The 17,294-nt window shown below is 36.5% G+C and overlaps 1 protein-coding gene across 8 annotated transcripts in view; it reads right to left on the bottom strand.

The window, feature by feature from the left end:
• Positions 1–17,294, bottom strand: part of EZH2 (enhancer of zeste 2 polycomb repressive complex 2 subunit) — a 50,100-nt gene that overhangs the window by 12,902 nt on the left and 19,904 nt on the right. For 3 of the 8 annotated variants that reach the window (XM_038164530.1, XM_038164483.1, XM_038164493.1), the window contains 8 exons: positions 16,084–16,207; positions 15,470–15,598; positions 12,547–12,663; positions 11,052–11,190; positions 8,726–8,869; positions 8,071–8,173; positions 7,294–7,457; positions 643–734 (listed from right to left, as the gene is read on the bottom strand). In XM_038164530.1, coding sequence (XP_038020458.1) covers positions 643–734; positions 7,294–7,457; positions 8,071–8,173; positions 8,726–8,869; positions 11,052–11,190; positions 12,547–12,663; positions 15,470–15,598; positions 16,084–16,200 — 1,005 coding nt within the window. In that variant the 5' untranslated portion in view covers positions 16,201–16,207. Of the gene's footprint in view, positions 1–642; positions 735–7,293; positions 7,458–8,070; positions 8,174–8,725; positions 8,870–11,051; positions 11,191–12,546; positions 12,664–13,607; positions 13,685–15,469; positions 15,599–16,083; positions 16,208–17,294 lie in introns of those variants that run through there. The other 5 variants (XM_038164502.1, XM_038164520.1, XM_038164539.1 and 2 more) reach the window with 5 other exon arrangements.

Below are 17,294 nucleotides of genomic sequence, written 5' to 3'. Positions count from 1 at the left end.
TAGAATTTCCCACAGAAAATACCCATAAAAATACAAGAACTCTTCTTGCACATGGCACTTACACAGTATGTGTTCCGCATTTTTTAAAATGCAAACATTGGTAACTTGTTTTCTAGTGAAAAAGGGTATGATAAAGTGTAGCAAGTTTTCAGATGGGAAAATTGCATAGTTTCTCAAACTAAAACATTTAGGAGAATTATGAGAGAGATTTGAAATTATATTACTAAATACTTCACTTTAGTAATTTCCATCCTATTGCTTCTTAAGAGCACAAGTCCCAGATGGAATCAGCCTTTGGTAAACTAAAAAAACCTTTATAATTTTTTGTTGTGATACAATTTACGAGAGTGAAGTTTGCAGTTCCTTGACTTGATTGGACAGAATAGCAGCAACACCATTGTTAGGGGATAGTAATATTTCTTCCCTACAAATGCCTCAGGCTACATCTACAAGTATTCCTACTTAAGATGACTGAAAGTTAAACTTTTTCTCTCACAGCAGCTGAAGGTAACATACTTGACTGCAAATGACCCACTAGCAGATGCACTATCCTAGATCCAGCATGCCCTTAAGTTTAAGCATCCCCCTATACTGCAGCCAGCACTAGCACTCAGTGAATTGTGACATATAAAATTATCTTACCAAATGCTGATAACAGTGAGGTCCACAAGGCTTATTATCTAATGCTGTTTCTGTATTCTTTCGTTTGTAAGTATTGGGAGTTGCATGGAATGCTGTTGAATCAAAACATCACATTTTTAAGTTTTCGTATAAAATACATTAAATATGTAACCTCAAACTCTACCCAAAACACAAGGTTACCAAGACTTTACTAAAACCAGAATAAAATACTAACAAATGGAATAAATAAATAAATAAATAATAAAAGAAACCCCATGTAGTGACATATGACTTACCACTTAAATACACAGAGACAGCACATAGGTAAGATTCACGTATCATGGAATGGTTTGGTTGGAAGGGACCTTAAAAATCAACTCCTCTCTGCCATGGGCAGGGACATCTTCCACTAGACCAGGCTGATTAAACCCCATCCAGCCTGACCTTGAACATTGTCAGGGATGAGGCAGCCACAGCTTCTCTGGGCAACCAGTTCCAGTGTCTCACATCCCTCATGGTGAAGAATGTCTTCCTTACATCAAATGTAAACCTATCCTCTTCCACTTGAAAGCCATTATGTCCTTTTACATACCCAAAGACAATCATCACATTTGTTTCATGTATCAAGGAAGATTTGGTGTACCACCCTCTCCAACAAAAGAACAGACTTTACTTTGTTGTCATGTTCAACAGAATTATTCAGGGCTTCTCCTATTAAAGATCATCTCTTCGATGTGTAACATTCAGTTGTTAAATTTCTATCTTATCAAAAAATCCGACCCCACGCACACTTTGGAAAGGTAATAGGACCCACTCTACATTTTCATCAGTGAGAAGGATACATAAGCATTTTTGCTCTATTAGTTTATCAGCACTCCAGCTAAGCTGGTAGGATATAAGAATTCAGTTCCTGCATCCCAGCTGCAGGGTAAAAACAAGTTAGCATCACACAGTCACTCTGGATAAGTGAGTCAAGTCTGCACCTCGCTGAGAAGTGTCTGCTCCTGTATCTGAGGGACTCTGAACAGCTCTGAAAAAGCTGCAGAACAGTGACTCAGAAAGGAGCAGAACTGGCTATGTTACACATGCAACACGAGCACCTTGATAACAGGAGGGCAGAGTTTCCTACCCACTGTCTTTGCCAGAGCCAGCTCTCCTCACAGGCAACCCCTGTCTCCCAGCAGGGTGTTTTCAGGGAGACTGACTTCTCACCATATTCTGGAAGTCTTGGGAACTCCTCTGTACCCCTTACAGAGCTTTACTGAAGCGTGGAAAACCTGCCAATAGACGCTCACCAAAACTCATACATTCATGCTCCCACATTATATTAGGAACTCTTTGAGATACTATCATTAGTTTTCTGCAGTTGTCTTTTTAAAAACAACTCATCTGTGCTCAAGGAAAAAATACTTTTTTTTTTTTTTAAGAGAGGGAGATAGATATCAATAAATACTTTTCCCCTCTAAATGTGTAAACTGTGGCATACAGAACTGCAAAGAACAGAAATGAAGAATGGACTGAAATTTAAAAAAGAAGAGAGTAGTCAGTGCTAGCTGTCTGTTTGCTAATGCTCCATGAAGGCCCAGAAAAGATCCTCCACTTAAAATGTGCAATTTCCAAACTATGCAGAAGCACTTATGCTGCAGTTTTACAGCAGCTGCAGTTGGGTAACTGTAACTTACAGTGAAGGTTATAAAAATTCAGTGAATAAAACATGCTAATATGTTCAAAATTAAAAAAGAAATCCCTCCCCTCCTACCCATATTAATCTAAAAGGGCTGTTCCACACCACCACTTCACACATCTCCTTCATTAAGCTATTTGCTATTCATTTCATTTCCAGATCATGCTTGAGGCTTCCCTCTCTATGTCCACTAAGTTTTAAAGACTCAACTTTTTAAATGCACTTCCATCCCTGTTAAAGCATGTGGGCAGAGCTCATGTCTTCCCAGACAAGCTTTTAAAAGCAAATTTCATTTCAGTGGTCTGGTTTGCAGCATGGCTCTGCAAACAACTGTTTTGGCAGCAGTGGGGAGGGTGATCAGTTCCATCTTGGAACCTTGGAAACACTTCCATGTTTCCCTCCCATAAAGGAAGGTGAGTTGAAAAATCAAGTAATAAATTCTATAATATTGTGCCTGTATTAATGACAGCAGCAGATGGGAACCCCACCAGGAAAGCAATGTATTCTTCCAAGGCTTTCTTAAAACAGTATAAACAAAATAAAAGTAACAATAAGTAAATATTGCATCCCTTTCTCCAGACAAATGTGTTATATTTTATAAAGCTGGAAACACAAAAAAGCTTTAATTTGCTATATGTGGGCATATAGATATGGAAAAATTATTTACAAGCAAGTATAGGAATGTAATTTATGTATATTGTTGCCATTAGTGCTCTTTCTTCCCCCAGATTTAGTTAAAAGCTTTCCTTGCTACACCATTTCTCATGTTTCACATATCCTTCAAGTGTTCATATATTATATAGTAAAATATGTTACACTTTGTTACAGTAACAAAGAAACCATGCAATTTAATGCCAAGTTATTTTACCTTTTTCCATCTTTTAAGAAACAATGAGATGATGGGAGACCTTTACCCAAAAGTGGGGGGGAAACTCCCATGTTTTTCAACACTGCATCTTTAAATGTGCACAGTATACCATTTCATTCAAGATTTTTTTCCACTTAACCGTTTTACCTTCTCTTCATATCACAAGGAAAATAATTTTTCAGCAAAGCAAAAGAACACTAAGACATTTGCAAGCCATGATCTATACAGACTGCTGCAATGCACAGAAATCAGAGCTATTCTTTTTACATGTCACCTGCAGAAGCAATCATTTCTCTCACAAATTCATTTGTGCAAGGTCCTAATATGAGTATTTTTTAAAAAACTGTTTTCCTTTAGAAAATGAAGAAATGCTTAACTTGTAATAGAATGAAACAAACCAACATTTGTTATTTTTAAACTCATGAGACCTCAAAAATAGGCCACACAAGATATTATTCTAATTTTAAGTATCATGTGTTCAACTATTTAAAAAGCACCCAACATGGTACAGTAAAGACAACTACAGTCAAAATCTACCACCTCTATTGTGAGGTATTTTGGGAGGCTTGTTATAAAGAAAGAACCCAGAACAAGAATAAAACTATTTGTATAGCTGTATTACGAATTTTTAAAATATCAGTAGTAAATTAAAAAAAAAAAAATCACAGAAAACTTTGTAGAATTTCCTAAACACCTAAAGTCTGTATTTCTTTAATGATTTCCTTAGGAGAAATTATTCTAAAATGGTGTCCCTGAGCATGTTTTCTATCTTCAAGATTTATTATCTGTCTCATCCCCAATGGGCTCAACTCTCATTTTCAGTAATATGAAAGTACACAGGCAACAGTTTAGCCTGAAATGTACATTTGCTTCACAGTCAAGCTATTTGGGAAATTCTCCCTACCTGATATTTTTCCTTCTTCTAAATTCTTTGTTAGTCCAGACATTTAGGCATAATTCCTTGCTGTCAGCAAATGAAGTCGGTACACAAGTTTTTGCAGTTATGTCATCACCTGCACATAAAGGGATTGCCAGGTCGTCAAGGGGACTTGACACGTTAAAAATCTAATGATAACTTTTCCTATATTTAACTCAAATGTTCTAGAACAAAGATTGGAAACTCCACAAAATAACTAATTGTTAACTAATCTTTATAAAAACAGAATCTAAGAGGGGGAAATACAAAAAGCAAAAGCAGACCTAATAGAATTCCTGTATTTATTTTTTTTTTTTTTTAGTTCTCTATGCCTTCTCCAGAGATTTACACCTTTCAAAGTACCAATGTGATTGCTGTAGCCCACCATAGTACCAAAGTAATTCATCAAAATTGTCATCTGCAGAAGCCAGGACATCATCCCACAGCCCTTGGCAAGTGCATGAAACAGAACAGAGGCAATTGTAAAAATGTAATAAAAGTTAAATTCTTAAATTGTTGCAGAGACACTGAAAATTGCTACTGCAACTGCAGCCTTCCAATAATCAAAGCATTCTTTTTTTTTTTTTTTTTTTTGATGAGTTACTTATTCCAAGCTATGAGCCGGGTAAATTTTGACCCACAGTCTTAAGATTTCACAGAAAACAAAGAGGCCAAAAAACTGACTCTCTCAGTTTTTAACAAAAAAATTCCGTGCTCTAGACAGACACACAGACAGACAGACACACAGACAGAAAACGATCCTCTTTCCTTGGTGTAACTACAGACAAAAGGAAAAGGAAGCAATGCATCCAAAGCAGTGAGCAGTATCGTTGCAGTGGAATTTGGGTATGTTTTCAGGGAGTGGCAACTGAAGCATCAGTTTAACTACATTCAGGGTCCAGCGTTGAGCCCACACAGCCAAGGTCAAGAGATCTCTTTGCAGTGATTACGTGTCAAATACACCATCACCAGTGACAACGAGTGAGCTGCACAGGCTGTCACAAAGAGCACTGCCATAGCCAGTCATTGCACCTCCATCTGACACAAAGGTAAGTCCTGAATACTTCCACAGTAAAAGTGCTATCCCTCTTTGTGTCATGGCCCTGAAATCCTGAAGGGATGATTTAAGGTTTGGGCACTTTTAAGTACAAGGCACAGTTTAAATAAAGTCTTGGACATACACCGCTTTGGAAAGAACTGCAACTTGATTAAGGGACATATCAAAAGTCACCAGCAAGAAGAACTTAGACAATCTTTTAGTATAAACACTTTGTCTTCTATCTCAAGATTATGAACACAGAGAAAGAAGGCACAGTGCTTTTGGCTTAAAGGATGCTGCTGGTATGAGAACGGAGGTCCTTCAAGCAGTGACATGGCTCTGGACATTCTTACTGGTTGAACCTGGCACCCTAGAACATGACAAAAAGTCCAAGACTGTGAATCCATTCTTCTCAGCATTTTTATAAAAAAAGTCTCTCAGAACTGGTGCCTCAAAACTGTGGTCTGGTAAAGTAGCAGGTACCCAACAGGTAGTCAGCAAAACCTTTCAGTTGTACTTCTATCAGTCTGCAAAAATGACCATGAAAGGCAAATCTACATAGACTAACGAAATAGAGTAGTGAAACACATGTGTGTTTTAGAGGAGCAACCATCTCCACTGAAAAACTAAAAGTTTATAAAATCATTGAGAAAAATGCCTAAAATCTCTGCAGCAGAAACATCTGAAGTCTTCAGAAGTGCTGCTAGAGTAAGCCTGTCCTCACTATGTCCAGACAATGCTTTTTTGTTGACTTCATCAAAATTGGCACCCAGTCTCTAAATTAGACTATTGAGAGTGTCAAGAACTCCTAAAACCCCTGCCAGACAAATGGATTGCCAACAATCAGCGTACAGCTTCACTTCTCTGTCCTACAGACTAGGGCTGCACTTCTTGGAATGAGTGTCCAGGCAACTAAGACACCACAAGGCCTACAGCTTCACAGAACACACTGTTGAAGCTGGCTGGGCAAGGCAGCAGCTTACTCCAGAAACTTACTGTTCTTGAACATTATGCAGAAGTAACAGCTGCCTTTTATTTTTTATTTTGCATTTTCTAGCAAGGTCTGTCAACAGAATATAAGGAGAAAGTGAAACGAACAGACCTAACTCCAAAATGCTCAAGTACTAAAGGAGCCAGGAACATGAAAAGCTTGCCCCCTCCCCACCATCTGAGAACAACTCCAATTCCTCCTCAAACTGAAAGGCAACCAAGGGATATGAAAAAGCAGCAGCACTGTGCAAAGCCTTCAGTGTGGAGTACAAACACAGGCAGATTGCATGTGTGCTGGATGAGGAGCTGCTGACAAAGCACAAGGATTCCCAAATGAACATGCATGCGCACTCACAGTGGAACATGCAAATGAACAGCTAAGTCAAAAGCGAAAATTAATTTGGTATAGAGGGCACCACAGTATACTACTACAAGTTGAAACCACTTCATATTTGGCTGTTAGTTTCCCCTTTACATTTAACTCTCTGTCCAGAAAAATTGTCTCAAGTGGCACTTCAGAATCTCTTCGCGCTTTGCAAGTGAAAGCCAACATCACTGCTAAGCTCTTGTCAGCTTGTTGGCCCAAAACAATGGGGCACCATGAAAGTAGTTCAGGTGAAAAGACATCACAATTTCTAAAACTCAGCTCTCTGAAATAATTCTTCAAATAACCAAGTACAACTAATGTGGCTAGAAAGTAACATGGCAGAATAAAAGGGAAAACTGTTCACGAGTGCTCATTCTCCCTAGTGGAAAATGAAGCAAGCTTGATGAATAACCAGGCTTTTTATGGAAAAAGTACATCCCATTCTCCATGCACAAACTGAGAAAGTGTAACACATAAACAATAGTAGAAAACAATGTCATTTTCTTGCAGACTATATAAAAAGAGAAGTGATGTTACAGATTGGTCCAAGTCAGGAATTCTATAGGAAGTCCTAAATGCAAAAAGAACAACAAACTACCTGCACAGGTGTATTCAGTTTTCTGAGGTATAGTTTTCACTGCAAAATAATGTCAACATGTACAAGCTGTTCCCATAAACTTTAGAGATATTCCTGCTTTTATTTTTTCTTCTCTTTCCTTCCTTCTGCATTGGATCTTATGGTACTTTTAAGTCTCCTGACTTACAAAAAAAAGTAAGATATTTACGAGCACACTTGAATTGTACTTACGATGTAAGAAGCAATCGTATTTAAAACAGCGCCTACAGAAGAGTGTGTGAAAGGAGTGCAGGCTTTGCTCCCTCTGAACAGATTTAGCATTTGGTCCATCTATGTTCGGTGTGCACTCAGGAGGAAGAGCTCCAGGAAGCTGCTGCTCAGTGAGTTCTTTGTATCTTTAAAGCAAAATAATAGAAGTTATTTATTGAATATAATTTTTTTTTAATTAAAGTGGTTTTTATCCCAGTACCATTCTGCATTTTCAATAAATGAAAAATCAACTCGGAAAAAAACCCTAAGAAATATGTCTTAGCTTAAGAGGCCAATCTGTTAGTGACATGACAAGTTATTAATTCCATACTCATTAATACAAATTGAATAGAAAATAATGCTTTTGTTTTCAAGACCTCATACATAGTATCATTAACAAGGAGTAGTATCATCATCATAGTATCATCATAGTATCATCCACTAAGGAGATAAGATTTTTTTTTTAGCAGTAGATTTTATTTTACCACCTCAAAAAAAATAACAGATTATTAGAGACACATAAGCTCCACTTTTCAATATTTTAAAGGAAAGGCTAATAAAGACTTCTGTATTGTTTGACTTGGGGGAAAGAGCCAAATCCCTTTCAGTGTCACTTGCAGAAGTTACACAAGTGCCACAGAACTAGCTGCAAGGGGAACCATTCCTAATCAACCAATATTTAATGAAGGATTTATTTTAAAGAGGAATCTTTGTTTCATAAAGCAACACAGCAATATGCTCTAAGAAATATGTTCTTACTTCTCTTTCAATTCTTCTGCTGTACCCTTGTCTGGAAACATTGAGGAAATGGCTTCAAATATCTTGTCAGAAGGAAATCTCCGAGGTGGGTGGGTTTCTTTCTCTGTCAAAGAAGCAAAAAAATTTGGAAAACAAAAAAAAATATATTTCTGCTCCTTTGCTACCGCAGGAAGGTGTTCAGAGAAAGCGGGTGTTCACCAAAACTCTAACGTAAAAAAGAAGTAAAGATTTTTATTTCCAAATCACTTACAATTTTAACAGGGTTAAGTGATATTTCCTGATGAGAAAAATCTACTAGTAAAATTTGGAGAAACCATTATTTCACCAGCAGATGGAGATGGAAATTCAGAACTCTGCCTGCTTTAGAATAATGATACATCAGTTTCTGAGGAGTACCAAAGCATTTATTAGACAGATACCTGACTGATTTTTGGCGCATTTGACTGCCTCAGTATGCCAATGAACAAAAATTGGCAAATGTGCCTCTCACAGTGTTCTCAATAGAAACCTTGAACTAAATGACAAAGGAAATTATGAAAATTATGCTACTTTAGACCTGAAAACCATCACATAGGAAGATGGGTTTGAACAAATTTATTGAGTGGTTAAACAAAATGTTTTGGGTTTAATTTTTAAACTCTGCAGATAGACGTACCCATCCTGTTACCTTCCCGATCTTTCTGCTTGTCATCTCTTTCATCAGGATTGTCATCTCCATCATCATCATCTTCATCATCACTATATTGACCAAGGGCATTGACCAACTCAACAAATATTTCATCATTGATAAATCCACATTCTGAAATCCAGCAAAAGTGGGAGTGAACAAAAAAACACAAGGTGTATATCAGGTATTTTTAATCCTCCCTATACTTTAATTAAACTAAGGAAAATGCTGTCATTTATGAAAAGCAATTTCGTGGTTTTCACCTCTTAAATAGTGTATAAAGCAAGATCAGTTAAAAAAAGCTCATTATTCATTTCTTAGACTAACAACAGGGAACAGAAGAAGAAAAATTCCCACAATTTTTTTCCCAACTCCATGCTACGTACATACATAAATGTGTCTTCCTTGTAAGATAAAAAAATACAACCAGCTACATTATTTAAGAGATTTTATGCCAGAATCCCAGTTCCAACATGGTTAGGGTTAAGCCAGTCTGGAAATGAATGCTAACAGTCTATAAACTAATCCTTAGGCAGCTAAGGAATCTCCAGAGAGATTTTTGGTTGACTGTTCCTTAGCATCTACTTCCCACAATAGACCTCACTATCTGTGTGATAAAAACAATACATTTATATACAAAAAAAAAAAAAAATCAAGAGAAAAGTGAATTTTATATATCTATTTATTAGATTATATTCTGCATATATCTATTTATTAGATTATACTCTGCTGTGACATTCAGACTGCAAAACGGATTAAACAATAAGGCATTTCTGCACAAAGGAAAAATCACAGTTAATGACAAGAGATTATTAAAAAAAAAAAAAACAAAAACCAAACATGAACTGTGGGGGAACTATAGTGCTTATTACCGTCCTTTTGAACCTGGACTGGGTCTGCATGTCAAAATAACTTGACAGAAAATAAGACTTTTATTACTCTGTAGACAATGAAAATACCACTAGGATGTTTTAAACAGACTCTTAATATACACACACAGGTTAGTACAAATTGTCTCCCAAAAGTGCAATTACAGAGCTAGTTTAGAATTCTGACTCTTACATGGGAATGCCTCTGGATTACAGATTCCCACAGTATTTACATTTAATTACAGTCACACAATATAAGTTATTGGGAGACTAAAAAAAGTCTTTCCACTTTTAATATGTTTTATATATTATGGAGAACCCATAGTAACAGTAATTGCCATCATAAACTTGCATCACAGGATGCTCAAACAGGATTAATTTTAAAGTTAAACTCATTTAATAATAAATTAAATCAATAATAGAAGACATTTAGTAGTAACATCACCATTTTGACATAACTAGTTTTCTGACAGGGAAATCAGCAATCAGTAAATGTGTAAAAATATCCAAAGGCCAAAGCCCACAAAACATTCCACGTTTCTTATGAAATACAAAGGCACCAGCTATACTGAGGACATTGCCAAGCCTAGTAGGACTGAGTAGCATTTATTATTGAATCACAGGCTTAACCTTCATGAATGGTACACGATGAACTCAAAGTGTGGTTCTCTTTCTCAGATGCGTCAGCATTTACAGGAATATGATTAATTTTAAGAAGCTATTCTCTGTTTGAGAGAAGGGGTGGAGTGTGTGGGTAATATCTCTGAGAAGGGGGAATCACAGTAGTCAAGAGAAACCTCTACAAGGGAAGTTGAGGCTTGTATAAGCCAGTTCTGAAGGAGCCCAGAGCAAGTGAAAAGTCGCCACTTCACTGAGACTTTAGCAAAGTGAGGGACAGATGACACTGCAGGTAGCCCAGCTCCTACACAGGAGAATAGATAAACTACACCTCAGAATAAATATATGTAATACTTCTGTACCAACAGAAGGATACATCTTTGCTCTATAAGCGGATTTACAGAGAGGGGGTTTTTAAATAGCTAGCAAGTTCCTCAAAGAAAGGAAGGAAATAAAACCCCCACACACCTCTGTTGAATCACATTTGCAAATGTCCTCATTATCAGAGAAAAATCATCCTGCCACTTTCTGCTAAGCAGGATAAATACACACATCACAATATCATATTCCAAAGCTCTGAGCACAAAACTGAATACAAAGAACCACTGTATGATATAAGGAAAAACTTAACATGCTTAATTTCTGCACACTACTGCTTAAAACTCTGCAGCCTAATGAAAACGCAGAGCAATACATTTAAATAAGGAAGCCTGTTATATCCAATGTTTACACAATGTACAAGTTGTAGATACTACTGCAACAATCAAATATCAGGCCTTAAGCAACACTACAACAGTAATTTATATAGGAAGAAATGATTAGTATACCTGAGTGTTTGGGCTCACCTCTGTCTCCATGCACTTTCCCATCATAATTCTTGATCAGTTCTTCTATAAAGGTACCATCCTGGTCAAGCACTTCATCTCCCATATACGGAATGTTATGTAAAACAGTTTCATCTTCTACCTAGGAACAACAGTGATAATAATACCATTTTAAATTGTGTTGTCAAGTGACCATTTCTGTATTGTTTTTCACTATCTACAGGACTCTGCCCACAACAGTAAATTAACTAGCTTCACTGCTTTAGCACATTTACCATTAACTAGAAAAACAAAACACTCAATGACTTTCAACTATTTTTTGCATTCTTAGTGGCTGGCTGAAAATATTAACACTAGCTCCTAATCTTAAGGTTAGCAGAGCGTTTCCACAAAGTTTCTAATATGGGAACTCATTAAGTTATCTGGCTTTGGGAAGCTCACATTTGGTAAATTCATTCATCCTCCCTCGGTTCTCTCTTACAGTAATGTAGGAAAGCACAATGGGAACCACCCTTCCATTGTTTGGCCAGAGATAAGAAAATATGCCACAAAAAGACTCTAAATTAAAGTTGTCTAAAGAGCAAACAGAGAAGCACGCCTGACAATTTAATCTGAACTCCACTGTCCCTTTTTTTTTTACTAAATGCATTAATACTCCCATGTTTTATCAATAGAATTTACGGACCTTGATACTCAGCTGCATCTTCCAATACTACAAAAGAACCTTCTATTGTTAAAAAAATAAACTTTCCTGCTGATCATGATTCTGTACCCATCCAAAATATCCACACACTGTTGAATTGAAAGCAAGGAGAAAAAGGTGTGAAAAAACTGTGCATATATACTGATAAAAAAACCTGTTGTTTAAACCACTTCATAACAATTACTATCAAAATAACTAGTCAGCAAAGGTGGTCATATACAAAATGATGTGACAAAGATTTGCAATAAGCTAAGCTTTTCAAAAAGTCAAATACCTATATCAGAAATCTAATGCTACGGCTACTGCACACAGTAAAGTTAATCTGAAAAAAAGGGCATACTCAGATACGAGAATGACCATTATGTGGGGAGACTATTTCAGGATTTAGTTCCCTTTACTCCACAAGAATTACTATTCTATTGCAGATATGTTGATTGATTGCCTTACATTAAAGCATTCATATCCCTCAGAAAACATTTCTCACTACACTAATTTGATACTTTCAAATAAAACTACATTTGTTAACACCCACAAAAGACAATAGGTCACCTGAATTAAATAAACTTTACAGCAAGATTTTGGAGATACTTAGGTACATTGAGGACAGAGATTCAGTTTGCAAAGGTATCTTTCTATTTATTTTATTTGGGGGAGCTTATTTCTGATTATTACTGCCCTATTACCAATACCTAAAGTAGGGAGGGTAATTGGCAATAGATTTTGCTGGCATACTTCTAAAATTAACACCTCCCTTTTCTCCATACCTTTCTCCTCCCTACACTTGTTTAAACTTACCATAAAATTCTGTTGAAGGGGAGACCAAGAGTACATTATAGGCACAGAAGCAACAGCATTGAGAGTCTTCAGTGGGATGACTTGTTTTGGAAAATCAATGTCACTGGTAACAGAGCACTGAAATAAGAAGTTGAAGTTACACTTACATAGCAACATCAGGGAAAAAAGCAAACAAAAATAAATCACAGAACACTCTACAATGTACAAAATTCAAAGAGTTTCTCAAAAGTAGCCATATCAACCTTTGAAAAATACATCAGTTTTTTTTAAGTCATAACAGGAAAAATAGTTTTAGCAAGAGAAAAGAACCTCAAGAATTATTTCTATGTCAATATATTCACTAATAGATCATGATGGTGTTTTTCCACTTATTATTAAGTGCTTGTGATAGTATTTTACTGAGACTATTCAACCTACAATACAAATTAGGTTTGGTATCTCAAAGCAGATTTAGCACCAGTTGCTGCTGCTACACTGATGTTAGTGTATTCACTCAGACCATCTGAGGGGCAAATGAATTCCCCTGGCTTCAGATCAATACACTGCAGAAATCATTTATTATTTATGTTATAAAAATAAATAAATTTTTACTTTAATGCCAGCAAGACACCTCATATAAATAAAAACTCCATATGTCTTTTTAATTTCTGCCTTGTTTTCCAATTATTGTCTATTTATCCTGTCCTCAAGCCTTTCATTATGCTCACTGCTTGCAAAGGAAAAATGAAAATTAATTCTTAGCATGTAACTCTGGATACATCAATTAATTTTTCAGCTACAGGACTTCTGTTTTGGATATTCAGAGATTCATTTAGCCTTCAAAGGATAACCAATATATAGAAATACACACAACAATTAGGTTATTTTTGCATCTAATAATCAACAAAACATAGATCAAAACATAGATCAGTATTCTCAAATACTTGGACTGCAGTATGAAGAACTCTGGGGAAAAAAAGTTACAAGCAAAAGCAGACAGGAACATACAAAGCTAGGGGAAGTACAACAAAAGAAGATTTGGAGGTAGGTAAAACAAAGTTTAGAACAGCTATCATAGCTACCTGAAAGGAAAAAAGGAAGTGGAGACAAAAGATCTTTCTCCTTTCCAGAAGGGAAAGATGAACAGAGCTTCACATTTCTAAAGAAATACACAAAGTAATGTAACAAACAATATACAGAGACAGTACCCCGGCAGAATGACACAAGCCAGATTTATTTCATTCCTTTTTAATCTGCCGCAAATTAAATTAGATTTCTGCTGCATATATTAATATTCTAGACACCATCCTATGCTACCACTTCATTCCCATTTCAGGTTAATGTTTAATTTTCTAGCTAGCAGCCACCTAGCATATTTTTCATGTATTTTTAAAGCAAAACACAAAAGTAAAAGAATTAATTACTTTTATCTTTGGAACTAGAAGTCTCAGGCTGAGAAATGGGCTACGTCAAAGTGACTCAGTTTGGTACTAAGCCTCAGTTACACTGCTCTGTTGTTCTGCTATGGAACTCGGGTCGATGTCTGGTAGGCCTGCACAGGGCATGTCATGGTATTCACTTGGTGCTGACTGTCACCAGCAATGACCTGCACTCTCCACCAAACACAGGAAGGCTCTCACACAACTTTTCTATTTCTAGCCAGTCTCTTATGCAAGTTTGAAGAAATTCAGCATATTAAGAAAATAAGATTTTAAAGTCCCCAGCATTTTTTCATCTCACTTCTCTCCCTATAAATTATGGCAACCTTAAATCAAGCATTAGAGTTCTGATTCATGAGACAGAGACTGGATTGAATGTAGTAATTAGTGTGCTCTATCAATACAGGCAGGAAATTAACATAAAGAATAGTGAACACCACGCTTGAAAGAAAAGAAAAAAGAGGAACAATCTTCTACTAACCAAAAAAAAGTGAAAATTGGATGTGTACCTGTGTCAATTATTATCAGTTCTGATCCCACACAATAGCTATAGAGCTATACATGAGTAATTGCATATTCAAGAACATTTAAAAGATAACCCACGAAGGTCCTCTCCTCCTTGCTTTTGAACATGCACGCACACAAATGCACCTCTGTGACACACTTTCACTCCCCATTTCTCCACTAAAATTTTAAGGAAAAGAAACTCTGCAAATTTATTTGCAGATAAAGTACTTTGGTTTGCTTTTTTAACCTATTCACAGTAAAGTCTTTTCCTTCTCACCCTACTGAAAAGAGTTCGCTTTTCAGATAATTACAGATAAATATCTTCAAACTTTTAAAGTGTGAAGAAGTGCCTAAAGAGCAACTTAAAAATAAGGTAAATTAAGGTGGGATGACTATAGAGAGCTGGAATAGGCTTAAATCATTGTTGAAGCTACCATGACACAGAACACAATCCTGAGTAACATGCTCTAGGATGGCCCTGCTTGACCAGGAAAACTGCACTAAGTTGACATCCAGAGGTCCCTTTCAAACTTACCAATTCTGTGGAAACCATTTTAGGCTTAGGCATTTAGCTCAAATTATACCACAACTATGGGATTGTTTTTCCCCAATTTAGCATCCAGTCTGCTTGCACAACACAAGGATTCATTAATCTAACTCCAACAGGAGCAAGAGTAAACTCCCAGTACCACGGAGACAGAACAGTTTTATTAAAGGATGCTGAGGTATGATCCAATCATTATCAGAAATAAAGAAGTTTCACTTTTGTGTGTCATTCAAAGCCAGGTAGCCTGCTACATATTTATTATTTTGCAGAAGTCATATGATCAAAGTACACAATAAATAAATCCTTTAAGACACTCATAAAAAACACATTGAGCTGCCAAATCATATCATGCTGAAAAAAAAAATATAAAGAACAGCCAACTTTCCAGTAATAAAATGAAAACGTGCTAACAACCTTGTAAGTGGAATTACCACAACACATGTTAACCAACCTCCCTGGTCCCGCGCAATGAGCTCACAGAAGTCATGATGTGAACAGGCTGTATCCTACGTTGTTTCCATTCTTGATTCAAGATTTCAGTTCTTTCCAGTATCTTCTGACGATTAGAATTAAACATACTCTAAAAATTAACCACAAGATTATAAATAAATGAAAGCCTCTAAATTCATCTGCTAGCATTCTAACATTTAACCAGACAAGTTATAACAAACAAAAGTGCTCAAAACATACAAATTTAGTTTAAACATCAGTGAGGTTCAATATAGTTCATTATCTTATTCTTCAATTCATACCATGTTCTCACATCTAGAGAGTCACACATTTAGCATGGAACTAAATTCTAGATTGAATTTGAAAGAGTATGCAGCTAAAGAAGTTGCCATATTAGCTCTCCACAATCTCTTCTGATACTTAGCATTTTTGACCCAATCACATAAAAATGTATCATACATGTTTATAAGACCACAGAGTTAAGACAAGTTCTCAGTAGGCTGACAAAGTATTCAATGAAATTGTTGTAGCAAGTGTTAACTGCAGGACACATGCTACAGAAAATAATCAATACCTGTAAAACTTAATAAGCAATGGAACCAAAAGATAAAGTACCTTTACTTCATCGGCACGTCGGAACCTCTTGAGCTGCCTCAGTCTCATATATTCTGATTTTACACGTTTTCTCCAACAAATTGGTCCCTTCTCAGATTTTTTTCCGGTTTGACCCATGATTATCCTACAAGAGACAATGTCATGTTTGTATTACCAAATCTGACATCACTGCTTAAAAAAATTAGATAGGCAAGCAACATTCCTTTAATATCTTTCATATCCGAGTCCTTTAATTCCTTTCAATCACACACTTGCAATGCCATCCCAATCCAAAAGAAAAAAAAAAAAAAGGAAAACATATTTAAGTGATAGGCACCAGAAGACAGTAATTTTAATTGCAAATCAGTGGACCCTTCACATTTGCACTTCTAATGCCTCTATACAAAAAGGTATCTGATGGATTTAAAGGGGTGAAGAGGAACTAATCAAGATTCCCACTGCAAAGACACACACTGGAATCCTTGCGAGTAGCCTTGTAAATCAACTTCTGGAGAGCTATGCTCACGGCAGACAAACCTTTTCCTCCTTGCAGGAAGGTCATCTTCACAAGACACCAACTCCCACAACAGACTTCTGGAGTTGACCTCAAGGAGTACTCAATCCCCTCCATCCAGCCACTCAAGTGTGAAAAAATTGTAGAAATTCAAGCAATGAGTTTTGAAACAGCCAGAATAAGAGACTTTGCTCTTTTCTCAAGTATTCTATAAGACCACAAGCGGCCCACTGATTCCACTTTACTGATCACCCTCCGAGTGCCAAGTGGTTCATTTTTACGCTACAGGACTGTTGGCAATGAAGATGTATTTTTATGTTATAATCCAAATGCCTTGCTAGAATATGCCAATCTGCTCTGTATTTTTCAAAATCAAGGACCGTATGCTACAGCTATGCTGGCAATGACTATTTTGACAGCATCCTGAAACTAAACCACTACATCAAAGACTGGCTTCTTCTCAAGAGCTGCATTGTAAAACCTACAATATTTCACTGAATAGCTCAAAATATCATTCACATGGACTGAAAGGCTGAAACACCCAGTTGCCCAGGGCTAATACATTCTCAAACAAGCATAATCAGTTTGAGCAGAAACAATTCCAGCCCTTCTAAATATCAAGGCAGATCAACATGAACAGAGGTGTCATCTTCGGCCTCAAATCCAATGCCCAGTGCTACCTTCACAGCACCACACTAGAGCTCCCCTAACAGTCATA

The sequence above is a fragment of the Motacilla alba genome, chromosome 2 (assembly GCF_015832195.1).
Source record: "Motacilla alba alba isolate MOTALB_02 chromosome 2, Motacilla_alba_V1.0_pri, whole genome shotgun sequence".
Classification (NCBI taxonomy): Eukaryota; Metazoa; Chordata; class Aves; order Passeriformes; family Motacillidae; genus Motacilla; species Motacilla alba.
Note: the sequence above shows the minus strand (reverse complement) of the source record. Positions and strands in the feature narration are given on the sequence as shown.